Raw genomic sequence first — 19384 nt, forward strand, 5'->3', positions numbered from 1 at the left:
TATATTTAAAATCTAGAGGTATGCATGCGTATAAATGTCAGTCACATAGAATAAAAGCATCAGCCAACTTACGGTCTGTGGTTATTTGTAAATGAATCCATCATTTGCTCATGTGGTTTTACAAAGCCTGGTTTGCGCTCGACTCTTGCCAAAGAAAAACCAGTAATTGTTCACGTTTGTATAAGTTTAATCAAAAATAACATCTACAAATTATTCCCGACCTCCCCCCCCAAAAACAAAAATCAAATCAGAATTTCACAATATCCTGTCCATTTTTTTCTTTAGAACACCAAATATGGAAAAAGCAAAACAGAACCCAGACAAATGTGAATTCAGTGGCAGTTCACAATCTGGACTGACTTCAGCATACATGTTAAAAAGTGCATTAGTCATTCTCGGAATATACACCATTATATTATCCTCTGCAGAGTTCAGGCCACGCCAACACAAATAAAAAATCAACACTCAATATTATTATTAGTAGTAGCAGTACTAAAGGCAGGAAGATTTGTATTGGCAGTTCTGTCAGAACGTGCCACAGAACAATCTTTCGTATTAACAGGTTGTCATCCAACTCAAAAGACAAAAGCATCTTCTCAGCTGTGACTGAAAGATCACAAGGGAGATATATACAGCGTACAAGAGAGAAAGGTGAACAGCACTGTGCAAAAATTAAGCTTTTGTCAGGTATCTAAAAAAGCTCTAATTATAAACGGCTTTTCAAATAATTCTGTTTACATTGCCAAACTTATTTTTTTCAGTTCATATGTATATACATTTATATAGTGTATTGTCCAGTTTATATTTAGATGTTTTGTTTTCCTCCATTGGAATGTACAAATAAAAACTTTACCCCACCTTTTGGGAGAATGTCCGACAGAAGGAATGATAAAAGCAGTCATAATTTTCTCACCATTAGTGCTCTTAGGAATCCTGAACTCAGCACAGCTGAGCACTAAATGTGTAACACCCCTGACATCATGCACCAGGTTCAACACGATTATGTTACAAAGCTTTACTTAAAAAAAAAAAAGAAAGTCAACTCAAAATGCCATATTTAACATTACACCTACCCTTGATTGAACCAGTGCTTAACGTTAAAACTCCTACATAAATTCATTCCAGCCGGAGCAGTGTTTTTTGGTTCATACCATACTAATATATCATTTAGCACAGTCTGTTAGAGAGGCAAGCAGCAATGTTCAGACGTAAAAAAAGTCTAAACTTGTGCTTAGTTTGAGATAAATCCTTCCATGAAGGTGGGTTAAATACTGATATAAATACTGCTATCGCTCCTAAACAACCAATGATTTATAATTTTCTTTTATGTACAGTACTGATCATATATTGATCATCATACGGAATGTATTTTATAAATACAAAGAAGGTAGAGAGGTGTGACCTTCTATATTATTTTCAATTATGATTGAGATTTTTTTTAATTTATATTTGAAAGCAAACCCAACACCCCTTAGCTAAAGCAGCTACTCTGGTTCCGTTTGTTTTTTTTAATTGTGTTAACTTCAAAAGCTATTATTTAAAGACAAGGGGCTAAGATACAACATGAACTTCAAGACAATGCCTACCTGTTGAAATGGAACCACAAAATTGAACCAAAATAAAAAGTCAACTCATAATCTTGGAATTTCGCTCTAAACAGAAATAGTGAATGATTAATGGCAAAACGTATTACCCAAAAATAATATTTGAAAGATGACAGTTCTGAATTTAGCTACGTTCTGAGTGGTGTTTTTGTCAAATAAGCCTAGATTTTCTAGAATCATTCAGTATAGTATAACAAGTATAATAATACTACACCATCAGACCAGGAAATGTCTTGCTTTCTTATATAACCTGTAATCACGATGATCAGATATACAGTAATCCATAATGGATAAAAGTCATTTTCATATTTCCAGTGGCAAACAAATCGCAACACATGGACAGCTGGCTGTCACACGTGCCTTGTTCACAAAAACTGAATTTCCTCTGCGTGACAGAACACATCTACCTTTTATATACCGAGCTGACCAGACCCACATCCTGTGCACACTTTGGAAGGCCCACATTTACAAAGTCGTTCACACAAGTCTGTTTCCTACAGCATTTTAAAAAGGTTCTGGTGGCCTTCGATGTTTGAAATAGAAAATGAGCGAGCCGGCTAATCTCTGCAAAAAGGTGACATGAGAAACCTGGGCTCTGTCTGCAGCATCGTCCTTAGACCAAGCTAATCAATACCCATGCATGATCCATTGCACCCGCTGCTCCCAATTCTCACCTAAACAATGGAGAGTGTTCATTCTGAGGGCCAAGGAGTTTGTACCCCTTCCTCAGCCTGAAGGAGCCGGGAGATGGGCAATAATAAAGTGTTGAGGTTTGTGAAGCTTCGCCTTACAAAATGGGTAGAAAGGAAATAAAAATGCCTAGAGGTTTATCGTTCACCAGTACTGAGTGCGCACGCAGACCTCTCGTGTTGAGCCTGACACAAGGTGAACTCCATTAAGACCCAGCGAAACTAGCGTACTAGAATCAGCAGTCCTAAATACCATTTCAAACGTTTAGATCTTCACTTTTCAATTGCAGAACTTTTTGCATCGCCCTTCCTCAGTGTCTAGATCTGCAGTTTCCAGACAATACAGATTGTGCAAAAGTCTTGGACACAGTACGTTTTTGGACCGTAGGAAGAAACCGGAGCACCTAGAGGAAATCCCCACGAACACGACAGCACGCCAGGAACTGAACCCAGGACCCCAGCGCTGAGAGGCAGCGATACTACAGCTGAGCCACGATGCCGCCCTAAATAAAACACCTACATGAAGAACCAGTCACCTCTTTGAAACGTTAAGACAAAAAAGACTGCACATGGCTCTCAGGAAAAGAAATAGTTGAGTAGTGAAGAGAGGAACAGCCTGTATTCGCTTCAACACCCACATCACCTGGGGGAGGGACAAGCACACCGAGTCCCACAGATGGGACTGCATGGTACCCAGACATCAAGGGATCATTAAGATAATATTTTCCCCTCCCTCCATGCCAATCCTACCCGTCATTCTGGAGAAGACATTTCGAAAGATCGATGTGCTTAGTTAGCTTGGGTGGTATAACACTCTTAAGTTAAGTGGCAGTCCACAGACCATCTTCAATAAAATGTACAACGGATGATATATTAAATTACAATATTGCAAAAGCTAGAACTTCAAGCAGCTACAAAGCACTTTAATTCCTGTTGGTGAAGTAAAAAGGGAAAATCCATTTCTGCAGTGACAGAACAAGTGAGACGTATAGAGGAAAGCAGCAAAAAAGTGAGAAATGTTACAAGATATTTTTTACAGCTGTCATTTTTTTCAGTCGAGAGATGCTTAGTTACAGCCGTCGGACAAATGTAATCTAACACATTGGAATCTTGTCGATTGTCACACAACCTCGCCCACTGGAAATCGGCAAAGCCGTTTTTTTTTTCCCTTCGGCCCGACACGTATAATAAGTTGGTCGTGCAACGAATTTAAAACCGAGGGACGAAAAAGGGTAGCAGAGCAGCAGATAATGGGCAAATCACGTGATTTTTAGAAGTCTGATGTCGTCGTCTTCACATAACAGAAGGCATTTTAGATTTTCACACGTGACTGTATTCAGATATTCAGAAGACCAGAACTCTGTTTTAGGCATTCGAACAATTTTATGAACGCATTCAGTTAAAACCGGGCATTGCTTAGGGTGAAAATGATCCAATTTCTGTGGGAGTAAGAGCACACAAGGCATGTGCAAACTGTGTGCGCACATCTTGATGCTGATGTGAATCAGCCCATCCGCGCACTTTCTGAATGACACTGAATATCTTCGCGAATGAACTGCAGTCATCTTCACGTAACCTGCTCCCCTTCCACAGTGCGCTGTCGCAAGCGAATCCGCCTTTCCATGGCTCTTAATAACAGAGAACAAATTAATCACACCGTGAATCTGGTGCAACACCCATCAGACACAGCATGTCCCCGATCACCTGATTCCTAACCCAGCCATCCATGATCGGAGGACTCATTTTACAACCAAAGTATCTCAACAAGCACTGTGGCCCTCCTTCCAAGCGGGGAGGAAGCCTTTTGCTTGCAATCTAAAAAGTGCTCATCAACTCAAAGAAGCAGTGGACCGCTGTCTGCAGACGAAGCCTGCCTACAGACACGCACAGGCATGTGTACGCTTAACTGAAGGCTGCTACTGCTATGATATGAGGCTGTACAATGTCTCAGAAGGAGGCTCGCTACCGGATGGCTCCAAATACACTCACTCTGGGACCCTTTCACTGCGTAAAGGAATCCAATTAAGTTTTTACAAAAAACACTAAGCCAGGCCTTCCCATACAAGAGAAAGGCTAAGGACAGGATGCCGTGATCAGCTGTACCGTAGCAATGCCGGGCTGGTTAATCAGGACCATTTTTGGTGAAGCCAGTTATTGTCATCTGGGGGTTACCCACCTTCCCGGAAAAAAAAAAAAAACAGGCTAAAGTACCCATCACACAAAATATAGAACCGGATTTAAAAGCAACGCAATCGTGGCCTTCATCCAGCGTGCCAAATCCCAACCCAAAGCCTTTGGCATTGGAAGCGTGGCTGCTCGGCCCAGGAGCACAGCTGCACAGTTTTAACCGCCTCTGCGCGGAACTCCGGTCTGGCTGCCAGAGCTGTAACTTCTGCATTAAGGCTAACGGAGTTGAAGAATCCATCAAAGCCCTTCAAGCTAAGAGATGAAGCAGAAGCCCAGTGGTACATTTAAACAAGTCACTCGTGGGGGAAGTAATCTCGAACTCAGGGTTTAAACTCCAACAGGAATGCATTAGAGAAGGACAGCAATGGGCTACAGAGATGGTGGAGCTCCCTTCACATCCATGACGTACTTTTATAAATTATCCACCGTGTCCCCGCAGTCTATTTTCCAGATCTTCCAGCTCTGCACGATGGATATCGGCTCGCTTTTCTTAAAAAAAAAAAGAAAGGTGGGAGGTTTTCCATGTGCAAAAAAAAAACAAAACAACCTTAGTCCCCAGAGGGAAAAAAAAAAAAACAGTCTGAGAAGAAGGGACCAACCTTTTTGATTGCAATAGAACAGAATCACTCCTAAAAACGTAAAATCGCATAAAATGATAGCCATCCCTTTCGCAGCGGCCTATTCTGCTACCCCGCCTCCACTGTAACTAATTCACGGTGCGCTCCCAGAAAAAAGCAAGACAGGATAACTTGTCCTCAGAAGAGACCGTCAATCTGCATAACAGGATTCTCCGGTATAAAGTTCTTAAATAGCTGTAAACCATGTTTAAAAACTGAAGTCTTCTGCTAAAACACTGTTGGAACAGTGACGGGGGCGCCAGCCGGAAAAGCGAGCGGGCCGGGCCGGGCAGCGGGGGGGGGGGGCGGAAGATGGGGCTGGGGGTCTGCAGCTTTCCCAGTCCAGGCTGCCGGGGGGAGAGATACCTCAGCTCCAGTGCGCGGGGGCTCCGGAAATCGAGGGGCGCACGATGCCCTTGGGAGTGGGCTTTGATCCAAACCACGACATCTGAAAACAAGGGGAAGTAAAACAGGCAAAGTGACCGAGGCCGTACAGAGAACAGGTGCCAACAAGAGGAGGCTGTCTAGCTCGTTAGGTAATTAGCAGCTAATTGACCCAAGGATCTTGACCGGCGGTTTCCTGGAATGAGCCGGGATATCGGCTAAAGCGGCTCATATCTCAGGCTGATCTGCGTGCCGTCTTGTCAGGGTGCACTGAAGACTGCGACTCAAAACCCGTCACTGTTTCTGGCCCTTGTGCTCTGACTGACTGAAGCACAGAACTTTGCAAATCACAGGAGGACCTTTTCCAGGTGGAGGCGCCATCTCACCTTGTACTCCAGAGTCTCCTTCAGCATGTCCTCCTCCTCCCGTGTGAAATTCAGCAGCACAGATACAGCCTTTATCAGCTGGTACGCCTGGGAGAGGGGGGGAAAAAGGAGAGAAACGAGAACTTTTACTGCTCTCGGACATCACTGCAAAGAGACGTCTCCACGCATGTGGAGAGCAGTAGAAGAAGACTATTGGAATTTGTTGGTCTGTTTCGTTCCAAGATCAAACTATAAGGTAAAGCAGCTCTTCAGAGCAGTAACACGGGACGTTTACACTGAAAGTGTAAATAGGACTTTGATCAGACACCTAGGGAGAGGCTGCTGCTAAATGATTAAAGAATAATTCCCAAGCAAAATATATATTTTTTTATTCATAGATTAAAAAGAGAGCAAGCACTGATTTTCCAAAATGTCTTTGCCTCTATCTTCTCATATAGTGACCCCCTGTGAGGAGTTAATGTTTTTTCTAGCGGGTTCCTTTATTCTACTGTTTATGTACTTCTCAAGTAAAGAGCACCCATTTAATGCAAGTGTGTAGATTTATTATTTCTTTGTTATATGGACTTGGAAATGAGTATGAACAACAGAAATGTGTGTTTTTGCAGCAAAAAAAGATATGGCCCATATTGGCTATGGTTAAAGCTGTGGCTATTGAAGAATTAAAGTGTACTAAATTTCCTATTATGATATATAAAAGTACAGATTCATCTTTTTCAGGCTCCAGGTAGTGTGCAGAGTTATGACAGGTGCAACACTCTCTGAACTGACACTGATAATAGGCCTGTTTTAGAACCTTCACTGCTGCCCTACATTGTCCTCAAACTCACAAGACTAGAAACACGAGAATTTCAATGTAAATGATTTTTGCTGCATATGTAAGTTATGTCTCGTGACATGTGAAACATTCCTCAGCACAGAGGCCCTCTCATTGAGCCTTAGACCCGCCCACCAAACATTAGACCCACCCACTGAACCTTAGTCCCGCCCACTGAACCTTAGTCCCGCCCACCGAACCCTGGACACACCCAGAGCTGTCCTGCTGCTGACAGATGGACTGAATGCAAAGCCTGTACACAAAAATATGCAGGGTAACCAGCTACTGAAAGACTGTTTCGAATGGACATACTGTTTGAACTGAGCTCTTGACATTTCTGGGACTGCCACTGCAATAGAGAAAGCAATTTAAAATTCTACAGTGGAAAAAAGTCACTATTAATGTTGTGCAAGAGGGGTGTGATTAGTTTGCAAGCACAGTACAAGGTTACTTTTTTCACAGATACTGAAATAATTATTAATGTTTTCTTAAGTTCTTTTTTTATTAACAGCTAGCATGATTTTTGGAATACATTAAGAAAGCTGCCTTTTTTTCCTGAGGCCTAGTCTGTAGTTGGATAAGCTTTCAGGATAAACACGTATCCCGAGGTCAGTACACCAATAGCTTCACCTGTATGGACTCTAGATCCTGATAAAATTAAAAGCGAGTAACTATGCTTGCTCATTCCAGGGCCCTTGGAGACCCTACTTATTCTATTTTTGCTCCACAAATTCACTATAACCACCAGAATATGTTTCTTCTTGTTTGCTGCTTCTTTTTTGAATTAAGATCCTGCCGAGGAAATTCTCAGCCTGTGTTTTTTATGGTGACTAAAGCAAGCTTTGAAACTCCCTTCTCTTCAGCCTCGTGCGGCTTTTCTGAATCCTAATGACTACTGTCAGACTGCAAGGGCACCCCATGAAGGAGAATGTGAAAAGTAACGATTTCATAGAGACTGCTGTCGGTCTCAAATCTTCTCTATTCGGGTGCAGAACGGGGGTTTAAAAGCTAAGCTGTCCTTTCCACATTAAAGCACAAATTCTGATTGTTATTACTCAGTCTATGACAAGGAATTATCCTTGATATCCAGGATATCAAGGCAGCCATTTTTCCAGGTTTTTCTCACTTCCACAGTCAAATGGAAATTCTTGTCATTAAAAACAGCTCTACACACAAGCTTCACTAAGAAACGTAACAAAAGCCCGGCTATCAAAAGCACTTCCTTTTTCCATTTCCACCACGGTCAATTAATTTCCTGCCAGATGACGATGTGTCACCGCAGCAGTGATCCTGCTCGGTCGGAGAGGGACCGCAGGTTCAGACGTGTGGGGTCTGTGCTTGGCCGAGGAGCCCAGGGTGCGAAGCCGCCACCTGTGACCGAACGTCTCTCTGGCTACTCTGCGCGACTGACCAGCAAGCCCAACTCGATTTTTGAGGTTGTCGGCCGCCCAAAGCAGCTCTTCCTCTCGGAAACGTGCCACTTCCTCTCAGGAAAGCGACAGGAACAAGGAACTCACCTCCCCCACGGGTGGGGGGTGCGGCTCGGAGTTCGAGCGGAGAAGGGGGCCGGAGGATTCTGTGTTTCACCCCCCGCGGCCCAGGGGGCCCGAGCACTCACCTCCGCATCGCTGGAAGACATGAACTTCAGCACGACGTGCTTGAGGTACTCGAAGTTGATCTCCCGCGAGTCGTTGAGGTCCGAGTTATTGGTGACGGTGGCGCCAGAGGCGCTGGCCGCCGGTGCCTCGGCGCACGGCCTCTCCCTCCCTTCGGCCCCCTCCGCGTCCGGCTTCAGCTTCTGCACCAAAGCACAGGCTGCACTCAAAAACAACGCCCCCGCCCCCGCGCTCTCAGTGTAAGGATTAATAGCGCGGTTAGGATTAGCTTCGGGATATTTTCATTCCCCTTTCACACATTCTGTTTCCTTATTACCTGCTCGCTTGATTCCAGCTGCGCTCTACACTTAATTAAACGGAAACGTTGCCTGATTGGATCTCGAGTTCTTTTGTACTGGAGACTTTTGAGTTCACGCACGAAACGCCAAAGAGTTTTTTCAAAATTCAGAATAAGACATTCAAAAAGCCGAAAAGGCTGAATTACAAAACTCTGGGATGCAGATCAGGCATTTCTAAGCCATGATTTACGCACGTTAACGCAATGCTCAAATTTGAAAGAAATACAGTGATCTTGTGGGCTGCACAAACCCTAAATTATCCTTCCACAAGCGCCGATGAAGTATTCGTCGGAATGTCCAAACCTCCAATCCCATTTCCTTACGCTGAATGGGCAATGTCAGCGGTCTCCGGGGCAGAACCGCTGTGCAGTTTCCGCAAGCGAAAGACAAGTTATTTTCCTCCTGACCCCACGCCACATGCTTACTGATCCTGGCTGACAAATGCCTCAGCCCAGACCCTACGGCACTGGGCAGATACCACAGCATACCAGCTCCTTCTGCAGTGTCCTCTTCAGCTCACTCATCCTCTGCTGCAGCTGCTTTATCATCTACAAGACAAGATTGTTTCAGCTGCTAAGCCAAGGTCCAAGGCACTTGTGTCAACATCACATGCCGCACTAGCACAGTGGGGAAGAACTGGTATATTTATTTAAACAATACTCATCCAATTAAGTCAGATACTCATACAGAGCTTGATCTGTAGAAGCATTAAATATTAACAATATCAACAACAGTCTTTCCAGATTTTCATGCCTCGCAGCATTTTCATCCCTGTTTTCTTGAAAAGTCTTTCCTAGATACAGCACTTTGTTTGGTTTGATGCTAATGAAGCTGCTGGAGTGACTGTAGATTCTTGACACTCGATCAAGTACAAGCCTCCCAGAGCACATCTTGCACCAAGGCACTGTCCCAAAGAAATGCCCAAATTTGAAAACGTGTCCACATTGACATGAGTCCAACAGCGATTTTAAGGCGCAGTATTATTTCTGAAAGTCTTTGTAAGCATGTTCAAAGCGTACAACATATCCCAAAATTCTAAAAGGAATTTGTTAAATCACAGTAATAAACTACCTGTCCCCACCCGCCACCACACACACCTTATTTTTCTCGGCCAACTGCTGCTCCAGCTCTCTGTTCATCTTCTGAACGTGGGCCACGTCGTCTGCTGTCACGGCTCCATTTTGCTCCTTCCCACAATCCACCTGGGCACGCAACCGTCCGTGGAGCGTCTGCACCTCCTCTTCGAGATCTGCCACCTGCCTCGCGGAAAGAGAGACAGCGCCCCCCCCCCCCGGGTCAGGAAGACTGTGGCTTCAAGCGAACACCAATCCTGCTGAGCACAATGTTAGAAACGGGGGCTGGGCTCAGACTAGTGCTCTCCAATGGCTGTCTGGTCCTGGTACCCTCTAGAAAGAGCGAGTTGAGAGGGTGAGGGTTAGGAGTGCTACAGCTGGGAGAGTAATGAGAAGTAGGACAGCGATACATTAAGGGCAAAAAATATCCTTCAAGAGCAATGAGCGAACATGGGATACTGTGCATGCTGCCCGTTTGAACTCATTGCAGCATTGTGAACCATGAGTGCAAAGGCAGGGGAGATTACAGCAAGCTGTACTAGTGTTTGCTTATGGAATCTGTCCCTCACCAGTGATATAACTAATATTAACTACTAACTAGTATAAATAGTATTAACCACTTCACACCTGAAGAAGGCTCCACAGCCGAAACGTTGCGTTTCCTTTCTGGTCTTTTCAGCAGGGAATAAACCCGTCACCTGTTCCTTTGCAGCCTACGCATGCTGACGCAGCTCCCTACTTGAGCTACTTTAACTACTAACTACTAGTTAACCAGTAATAGCCACTGTGTCGCCTGTCATTACTTCCTTTTTCTGCATATGAGTCATCATAAAGCAGTACAATTTTTCAACGAGTGGATTTTGAGCTTGAATTCAAACTCACCCCCCGCCCTGTACAGATTAGTTCCTTAAGGAAACCAGCTAAGACAATCTCACCACTTTTTCTAGAGCACATCCATGGGGTCAGACAGGCACGAGCTGTACAATGAAATACAAACTAAAACTAAATCTACACTGCATTCAGGTGTGGCCCTCTCAGCTCAGTTTATTTTAGATGAAGCACAGATTTCAAGCGACTGCGGCCACTGAGAAACCTCGCAGCTAAAAATAAAAAGGTGTGCCGTTCTGTTTGTCTAATCAAGACCTAGACGGCTGAATCACTTGTGTAGATTCGGCTTTCGTTGCATTTTTGTTCTCTGCGTGTTCCTTAAATGGGAACCTGTGAGCCTGTTGCCCCCCCTTCGCCCGCTCCAATGATGCCGAACACCAGCAACGGAACCTGCCTGTGACTGGCACGCCTCCAGCTGCTGCGTCTGAGTCAGCACCTCTTGTCTGAGGCTGCTGAGCTGCGTCCCGGCGTCTCTCTCCCTGTCCGCCGCAGAGCTCTGCTGCTTCTCCATCTCGGCCTGCAGCTCTGCCAGTCTGGTCTGCGCGGCGTGCAGCTCTGCGAACGAAAGGCGAAAGGCACACTGAGTTTGAGAGCCCAGGGTTCTGAACAAGGTTGCCGGTTCAAATCTCGCAGCCGGAAGAAGAATACACTTTTTCGTTCTATACAGGGGGAGCTACCCAGATGGCAACTTTCATCTGGGCTGACGGGGGTGAGGAATCTGAAATGGCAAAGCTCTTCTAGAGGTGTTTCAGTACAGGGGTCGGCGTGTTTTGGGAAACCTCCATCTATCAAAACACTGCTTTAGATTGATACTAGAGCCTTACAAAATTCACCCTACCCGCAATTCAGGGCCACAGGGGAAGCCGGAGCCTAACCCGGGAATCAACGGGCGCAAGGTGGGGTACACCCTGGACGGGATGCATATCTATCTCAGGGAAGTGTCTTCGGACAGGGGGGGAGGAAACTGGAGCATCTGGAGGCACTCAAATGGGGGAGAACATACAAACTCCACACAGACAGTACCCCAGGTCTGGATTTGAACCCAGGCCCCCAGTGCTGCGAGTCAACAATGCTATTCATTAATAGTGGTAATAGTTTAAAACTATTTTTTAGAAGCCGGTACTAAAACTGCAGTGTGAGGTCCTTGTCGCCTTCTCTCCCCTGTTCACTAATAGTTCATCTTAGCATCGGTTTTACAAAACTTGAGTCTTTTAGGTTTTTTTCCACAATATTTCTCTGCTGCATTCAAACTTGGCAGTAGCTTGGTGTGTTAATTGCTCAATTATTCTCTTCAGCGCTTCAGTTGGGGCAGCCTGATTGCCAACTATCATCAGATTGTCAGTTTCTCCCATTATTTTCTCAGGTCCCCAAATATTAATACATCTGGCCATGGAACACAAAGGTGTCATAGTAAAGTATGTAATAGTAAAATTGATCATGAAAAAGTCTCGATAAACACAGAGGCTTGACATCAGATTGTGAAAACATGAGAGTTTAGAAAATGTCAGTGCAGCCAGCAGTTAGTTCTGATGGTTCAGTGCCAATTAATAATGCCATCAACATCACAATTAGCACAGCAGGGAAGATTCTCTCTGAAGTGCAAATGTGTGCCGTCAGATCTCTTCCACACAGCTCCAGAGACTCTTTTCATCTGTTCTCCAGTTACAACCCCCAGGATCACAACAGAGGCAGAAGATTTGGAAAGATTTCATCAGGAAAGGAAGCAGGAAACGTCTGCGGGCTGTAACCTGTGACTGACAAGTGGAGGGTTTCCACCTTAGGAGTCTGCGTGTAATCCTGAACAAAAGCCAAAAAAATCAAGGTCCAGACAGGAATTCTCTTCTTAAATGAGAAATACAGGGTGAGACAAGCCCCACCATTAATCAAGGAGACTTCAGGGATCTAAGGTCAGTATAAAAACATGATGACTTTCTTTAAAGGAGGCCTTATTGCACAGCCTTACGCTTTTAAATCTTTAAAGCGAAGCCTCACTTTTCTGTTACTTCTCTCCTCCAGACTGCTTACCACTAACACCGTGAACGCCCTTTTGTGTACCCAAGCACATCACCTTAATGAGAATATGGAATCTGTCCATTTTTTCCATTTCCTACCCGCTCAATTCAGAGCCAGTTTGCCAGATGCCAATTAGCCTGCCAGCATGTCTTTGGACTGCAGGAGGAAACTGAAGCTCCCAGTGGAAACCCACAGAAACTGGGGGGGGGGACATACAGACTCCACACAGACAGCACGCCCAGATCTGGGACTGAACCCAGGGCCCCCAGCACTGCTAGACAGCAAAGCTAACCAGCATGAGACAAAGACCTTTGGTAGCCTGTAGTGCTAGGTTATCTGTTATTATAGACCCTTCAAAGAATGGCCCTGCAATAAGGCCAAAAAGCAAAACATTTGAATCCCAAATCTGGTTTACAGATCCACAATAATTAGTCTGGAGATTACCATAGAGAGGGAACAGTGCCACCTACTGGCTGACCATCTCATTGGCTGAGAGCGCCTTGCATCACTGCTAACGCATGGCAAAATACTATCAAGAAGTGACTGAAACAGGTGAAGATCTGCCCCTCACCTTCTCGGAGGGCTGTCATTTCCTCTCCTTGTTTGCCGAGCTCCTCTGTCTTTTCCACGAGGGACTGCTCCTTGGCATTCAAAGCTGCAGTGAACTCCAGCACCTGGAACAGGCATTTCAAGCAAGAGAGGCCTTCATAACAGTTCACAGCTCATGGACAGACAAGAAGAAGAGACACTGATTTATTGCCTTTTGCTTTTCTGAGGTAAAGAGGGATAGGGAACTGTGGTAATGTAGTGTGCCGATTATCTTCAATGATAAGGTTATGTGGTCTTATTTCTGTCTTATTTATAGGAAAAACCTAGCTGTTATTTGACATCTGAAATCCCCGAGCAATAACCAAAAACAATCTATTCTTTTATCACATACAAAATCTACAGGGAAAAACAAAGCTTTTTTTTTTTTTTGAAGATGAAGCCTGTTAAAATGCTTTGGAGGTCTCCTCTTCACAACTGACAGTTTTGATGCAACAGACTGCTTAATGCACAGAAGATCCACTCGCTGTAAACACCACGTTTGCACCAGGGAGTCAGAAGCACGCAATCGAAAAAAAATAAGGAAGAAGAATTTTCAGTATAAGTGTGGTGCACCAGCAACAGCACGAGCGAAAACAGGAATATTTCAGTGTTCAGAGTCAGAGTCGCATTTAATGACTGATTCAAAATAATAATAATAAAAAAAGCAATTCCTTGAATTTATAAAATGGAATTTCCATCCCCAAAAATCCTCTACTACTCTTAAAAACAGACTTATGAAATGTATTTTTTAACCTTTATCGTACTTACGTTGATGCTTACAGTATTCATTTTTCACATTTGCAATGCACTACTGACCTGTTCCTGCAGCTCTTCTTTTTGTTTCCTGGTTTCTTCCAGCGCCTTCGCGATCTCCACGCTCACCGTCTGTCGGCTGCTCAGCTCAGCCTAAGAAAACGGGCAAGGCAGAAAGGCGTGGAGGGGTCCACGGGATCATGTCCGTATAACAACCAACAAACGAGAAAAACCTCACAAGAGGCTCTCTTGTGCGGTGTGTTCCCCAGAAGAAGCCACCACCCAAAGCTTTGAGGGCATCCAGCAACTGGAATCTGATACTCCTAACTGGGGGGGTAAGCAGTAAAATTCTGCAGATTCAAAGATCTTAAGGAGAAACCACCGATCTAGAATTCAGGGAGAACACGGAAAACTTGTGGCAGTCGAACTGCATCAGACATACATTAGCATGGCTGGTGTGGTGGTGTGAGACATGACGTTGGAGCTCATCTCCACGGAGGACAGCGCTCCTCACCTTTGCACACTCCAGCTCCTCCTCTCGTCTCTTCACAGTGTTTTCCATCTCCAATCTGCTGGCTTTCAGACTCTCGTTCTCCTGCTCCAGCTGACTCTGGGGGAAAAAGGAAAGGAAAGAGATGGAAGGGCAGCCAGCTAGGCCTGGCACAGACAAGAGGTTGGAAATACAAAGAGGGAGGCTGTTCTGAAGGCAACAGAAATAACTGGGGGAAATAACTGGCAGGGGGAGAGACACAGACTCTCTCCTGTCACTGGGCAGTTTATGAAGATGAAGACCAAAGTGGTCAGACGTTAGTTTAAGATAAGGCTCAGTGGAGCTAGGAAGCAAACGTGCTCGATCAGTTAAAAAGGAAATAGGGCAATCGCCGAGCGCTCTCATCGGCGAAGGAAGAGGGGCTGGATTACTCACCATCTTGTGCTGGGCGGCCGTTCTGTCGATCTCCCGGGCCACCTCCAGGGCGCTGACCTGGGCCTCCAGCCGGCTGACTTTCTCGGCGCTCTGCTGGCGCCCCGCTGAGATCTGCTGCTGCAGCCGGCTGCTCTCAGCCTCGTGGTCGGCATGCTGGACGCAAAACACATCGACACGGCATGATGGGAACTCGGCCGTCAACCAGGGCGGAGCGGCGGCTCTGTGGCTCAGGATCTGCGCCTGTGGCTGGACGGTTGCCGGTTCGAATCCCACGGCTGGCAGAGGAATCCTACTCCGTTGGGCCCCTGAGCAAGGCCCTTAACCCCAACCGCTCCAGGGGCGCCATATAAATGGCTGAGCCTGCGCTCTGACCCTAAGCTTCTCTACCTGTCTGTCTCATGGAGAGCAAGCTGGGGTCTGCGGAAAGACAAATTCCTAATGCAAGAACTTGTATATGGCCAATAAAGTGATCTGATCTTATATTAGATTGTTTAAAGCACGAGTTAATTATTGACAGGACTTTCTTGCCAAACCCTCCCAAAAAAATATAATATTTTTTATTGCTGATTACAGTCACATTACAGTAGACATTTTCAAATGCAGTGTACTACTAAAATGCCCCGCACAGCTTTTCCATCGGCTGTCTTTTCTGTAGTGAGGAAATTACCATGAGAGCCATGAGGAACATTTGCCACAAATACTTGGCACGTGGTGGAAGGCAACAGCAGACCCGGCTAATGTGTTACTCCGAACATCCTCAGGTGTTTACAGGAATTGACTGGCAGGTAAACACCAAAAGGAAGTACAATTCAGGGGCAAAGAAACTGTAGAAACACAACTTAAATCTCACGCAGAGCTACATTAGCTGCTGCTAACTGAGTATCTGTCACCATGGACTTATGTGAGCAACTAGTGGAATCAATGCCATGAGGCTACAGGAGCAACTGCAACTGGAGGAGGACCGACGCACCGCAAGGGACATTTTCTATTTTTTTGAGAGGACGATAATCACACACTTGTACAGGGACACCTGCACTTACCAGCTTTTGGATGTGTGCTTCTTTGTCAGCTGTTTGCTGTTCGCTCTTCTTTAACCTTTCACTGCAATCTTGTATTTGCTGCTTCAGCTCGCTGACCTAAGGAAAAAAATCACAAAGACGTCATGAATGCTGTCTTTCTTGGTAAGCAGTTTTAGCACTTGCTGCTATTGGTTACATTGGCCGCTTAAAGACACCAAACTGCAGTTAAGGTGAACTGACAAACTACCATCAAAACTGGCCTTCACCTTGCACAGCTCATTTGAAACCTTCTTAACAATTTTATAAATAATTCTTTGCATATGTACAGTGCTATTTAACCCAAAAGATGCTTTACACATAGGGCATGCCCAGCTGCATCCATCAGTGAGGTGCAGTGCCCATTTTGTTGAAGCACGGCAGTCATCCTGTATTAAGTGGGAAATGTAGGTAGGTCGAATTATGCAAATCCAGGGTGGCGTTCAGCCAGAGTACCAGGGTTATCGTAACTACTTTAATGATCAAGTTGTCAGGCTTAATGTCTACCCAAACAGCACATCCCAAAGCACGGTGTTGCTGGTCACCATACTGGGGCGTTGGACAGGAAAGTGTAGTCCAGAGGTAAGAGCGCCACCTACTGGTCCACCAAGTTTTTGTATGACAGTAAAGGGGGCTGCAGGAGATCGGACTTGGAAGGACGGTTTTGCTTTCCTACTGAACTCTCGAACCGGTGACAGTGTCACCCTGAGGCACCAGACTTGGGCCCACTGTAACAATTTTCAACAGCTACCAAAACTTTCAACCACTTCAGCGTGGAGTACATCTGAGCATCACGCTCATTTTCTTTTTAACTCTCTACTACTTTGTTTTTTGCCAAACTGCATCACCTTCGTCAGCTGCCAGTCTCAATGCCTCATCCCCACTCCACCTGGCTCTGTTTTTTAACTGGACTCATCACTCAGTCAGCCTGGCTGTGGTTTTTCCAAGTCTGCCACCAAACCTCTCTTAATTGATAATGAAGACTAGCCTTGATATGAAAAAGGAACAAGTAATAGGTTTATTCCATGCTGAAAAAAAGAAGAAAGAAAACACAACATTTAGGCCGTGGAGCCTTGAAGACACCTGAAGAAGGCTCCACGGCCTAAATGTTGTGTTTTCTTTCTTCTTTTTTTCAGCCTGGAATAAACCTATTACTTGTTCCTTTGCAGCCTACGCATGCTGACGCAGCTACCCGCCTGAACTACTTGATATGAAAACTACTGAAAAGTAAGTGGTGAGGGTGAAGGACAGCAAAGGATAAACAAAGACTGAGAACTCAAACCACTCTAAAATGTATGTGGTCTTCACCTTGCACAGTGTTTCTTTCTTTTTTTTTTCTTTTTTGCCTATTGAAAAAATCCGCACTTTAATGCAGTAGTCTCAATACAAACAGAGTAACGGGTGTACAGCAAGTCAACATAAACCTTCCCACATCCTGTTTTCACACTGTGTAGGAAACTGGCGATGTGAACTTCCAAAACCAGGCCGGGAGAGCTTCACCATTACCTGAGCTTTGCTCCTGTCTTGCAACAGCCTCGCCGATTCGTCTCTGTGTTGCAGCAATGTCTGGCCTTCCGCTACCTTGCTGTTGAGCTTGGCTATCTGGAGGGTGAGAGCAGGTCAGAGTAACAGATGTACGAAAGAAAAGCGACCTAAACCTTCCCCCATCCCGTTTTCACATCGTGTAGGAAACGTCCAGCAGGACAATGCGTCTGAAAATTATTTGACAGAAGTTAAAAAAAAAAAAAAGACACTCCAACACCTTTGAGCTTACCGATAAGCGCTGCATGAAAAATGTACACTGCGATAGCAATACAGCGCCCTTGCCATTTCCTGACAGACGTATGTTAACAAAAGCCAAAAGCCTCAGTCGGTCTCAGTCAGCCGTGAGGGGGTTTTACCTGCGTCTCCAGCAGGCTGACCGTGTCGCTGTGATCCGTTCGGGTCTTCAGCAGCTGTGCCCTGCTTTCCTCCACCTTCTGTTTCAGGGCCGATTTCTGGGATCAGAGAAAATGACCTTAACCCGGTAGATTACACATTTTACTTCTCTCACAGTTTCTTCTCATCGTTAAGTATAGCCAGGATCTAGCAAGGCGCAGTGTACATTTTTATGCAACTGAAAACTATATACGCGTTTCCTCTGTGAAACAATATAAAACAGCTGCATCACCCCCTGGGCGGTTCACGTAGAAAAAAATTCCACCGGTTAGACAATGGATTTACAACCTCGGGCACAGCCAGAGATACCTCTTTAAGAAGTTCCTGTACGTGTTCATCCTCAGAAAGATTCTCTTCAAACCTCCTCTCCAGAGCGGACACTTTCTCCTGCAGATGGACGATCAGTTTGTCCTTCTCCTCTTCAGCCACCATCGCCTGAAAGGAAAGAAGACCGGTGCTTTCAGGAGCCATCCGGACTTAGAATATCTCTTCTGTCTTATCATCAGATTTCCAGCCGAGAATAAAACGGAAGCTTTGACTGCTGTTACACTCCAGTTAATAACCACATTTATCAGATCCAGGCCATCCCCAATATAAACTGAGATTAACGACCAGAAAGTCACAACATATAGTGAAAAAATGTATATAAAGCACATTTTTCCCCCAGAAGAACAATATAAATATGGAGGGTTCAGGATCGTAAGAGCATTGACTTTGCTCATACAACACAAAGTGGGAGGCTTTCCCTTAATAATTAATGCAATTGACTCATGTTAGAGACCATAAGTTAGACAGAATGTGTGTTTCACACATAACTAATCAAATACAGTATGGAGGGTCTCATTATAAGTCCCTAAATAATGCAACTTATAGCAAAATTATTAATAAAGAGGAAATCATCACTATAAGTAATTCATAAATTAATGTTCCCACCTTATAGTTCAGACACAGACAAAATTAGTTATTTGTCAGCAGATATCTTAAAGACATTCAAAAACTGAGATACTCAAGCAGATTTACAGAGGTGAAGGAAACTGCCCTCACAAGGATATAACTGCCTGTGCCTCTGCTCACGTGTTTGAGCAAATGATTTTGCAATAAAAATACGGACTGGGAAACGATGTGTAACACCTGTAATCCAGCAACATTTGAAAACTTTTCAAGGATCTAAATACTTGTGCAAGGCAGTGTATCATTTCAGACAGGCTGTGTATCTTCTACTGGAGCTTGACTATGAACCATGTATTGTCCCTTTCCATCCTATTAAAAAAAAATTAAATGAAAGACATAGAAAGAATTACAGCTTGTCAACGGAATTTGTTCTTCTGCATTAGCCACAAAGCACAAATATGATTCTGAGAGCCCCTGTCCCAATCATCAGTTCTCTGTACCCCTCAAAGCTACTGTAAATGTCGAGGAAGGTAACTATTAATATCAAAAAGCAGTGCATTGTACAGGAGATGAAAGTATTTAAGTTGAATAATGGCACAACCGCCCAATACACTCTTAAAGGCTA

At 44.7% G+C, this 19384-nt stretch overlaps 1 protein-coding gene across 4 annotated transcripts in view; it reads right to left on the reverse strand.

Annotated features, from left to right (window-relative positions):
* Nucleotides 1-169: 169 nt before the first annotated feature.
* The window catches only part of golga1 (golgin A1), a 43305-nt gene continuing 24090 nt past the window's right edge, over nucleotides 170-19384 (reverse strand). For 3 of the 4 annotated variants that reach the window (XM_088940731.1, XM_088940730.1, XM_088940728.1), the window contains 14 exons: nucleotides 18178-18303; nucleotides 17832-17927; nucleotides 17437-17532; nucleotides 15916-16011; nucleotides 14876-15028; nucleotides 14465-14560; nucleotides 14014-14103; nucleotides 13181-13283; nucleotides 10991-11151; nucleotides 9733-9891; nucleotides 9124-9183; nucleotides 8300-8479; nucleotides 5868-5954; nucleotides 170-5545 (listed from right to left, as the gene is read on the reverse strand). In XM_088940731.1, the coding sequence (XP_088796857.1) occupies nucleotides 5465-5545; nucleotides 5868-5954; nucleotides 8300-8479; nucleotides 9124-9183; nucleotides 9733-9891; nucleotides 10991-11151; nucleotides 13181-13283; nucleotides 14014-14103; nucleotides 14465-14560; nucleotides 14876-15028; nucleotides 15916-16011; nucleotides 17437-17532; nucleotides 17832-17927; nucleotides 18178-18303 (1584 nt within the window). In that variant the 3' untranslated portion in view covers nucleotides 170-5464. The remainder of the gene's footprint in view (nucleotides 5546-5867; nucleotides 5955-8299; nucleotides 8480-9123; nucleotides 9184-9732; nucleotides 9892-10990; nucleotides 11152-13180; nucleotides 13284-14013; nucleotides 14104-14464; nucleotides 14561-14875; nucleotides 15029-15915; nucleotides 16012-17436; nucleotides 17533-17831; nucleotides 17928-18177; nucleotides 18304-19384) is intronic. The other variant, XM_088940729.1, reaches the window with a different exon arrangement.

This window comes from Atractosteus spatula, chromosome 23, assembly GCF_055471065.1.
Source record: "Atractosteus spatula isolate fAtrSpa1 chromosome 23, fAtrSpa1.hap1, whole genome shotgun sequence".
NCBI classification, from domain to species: domain Eukaryota; kingdom Metazoa; phylum Chordata; class Actinopteri; order Semionotiformes; family Lepisosteidae; genus Atractosteus; species Atractosteus spatula.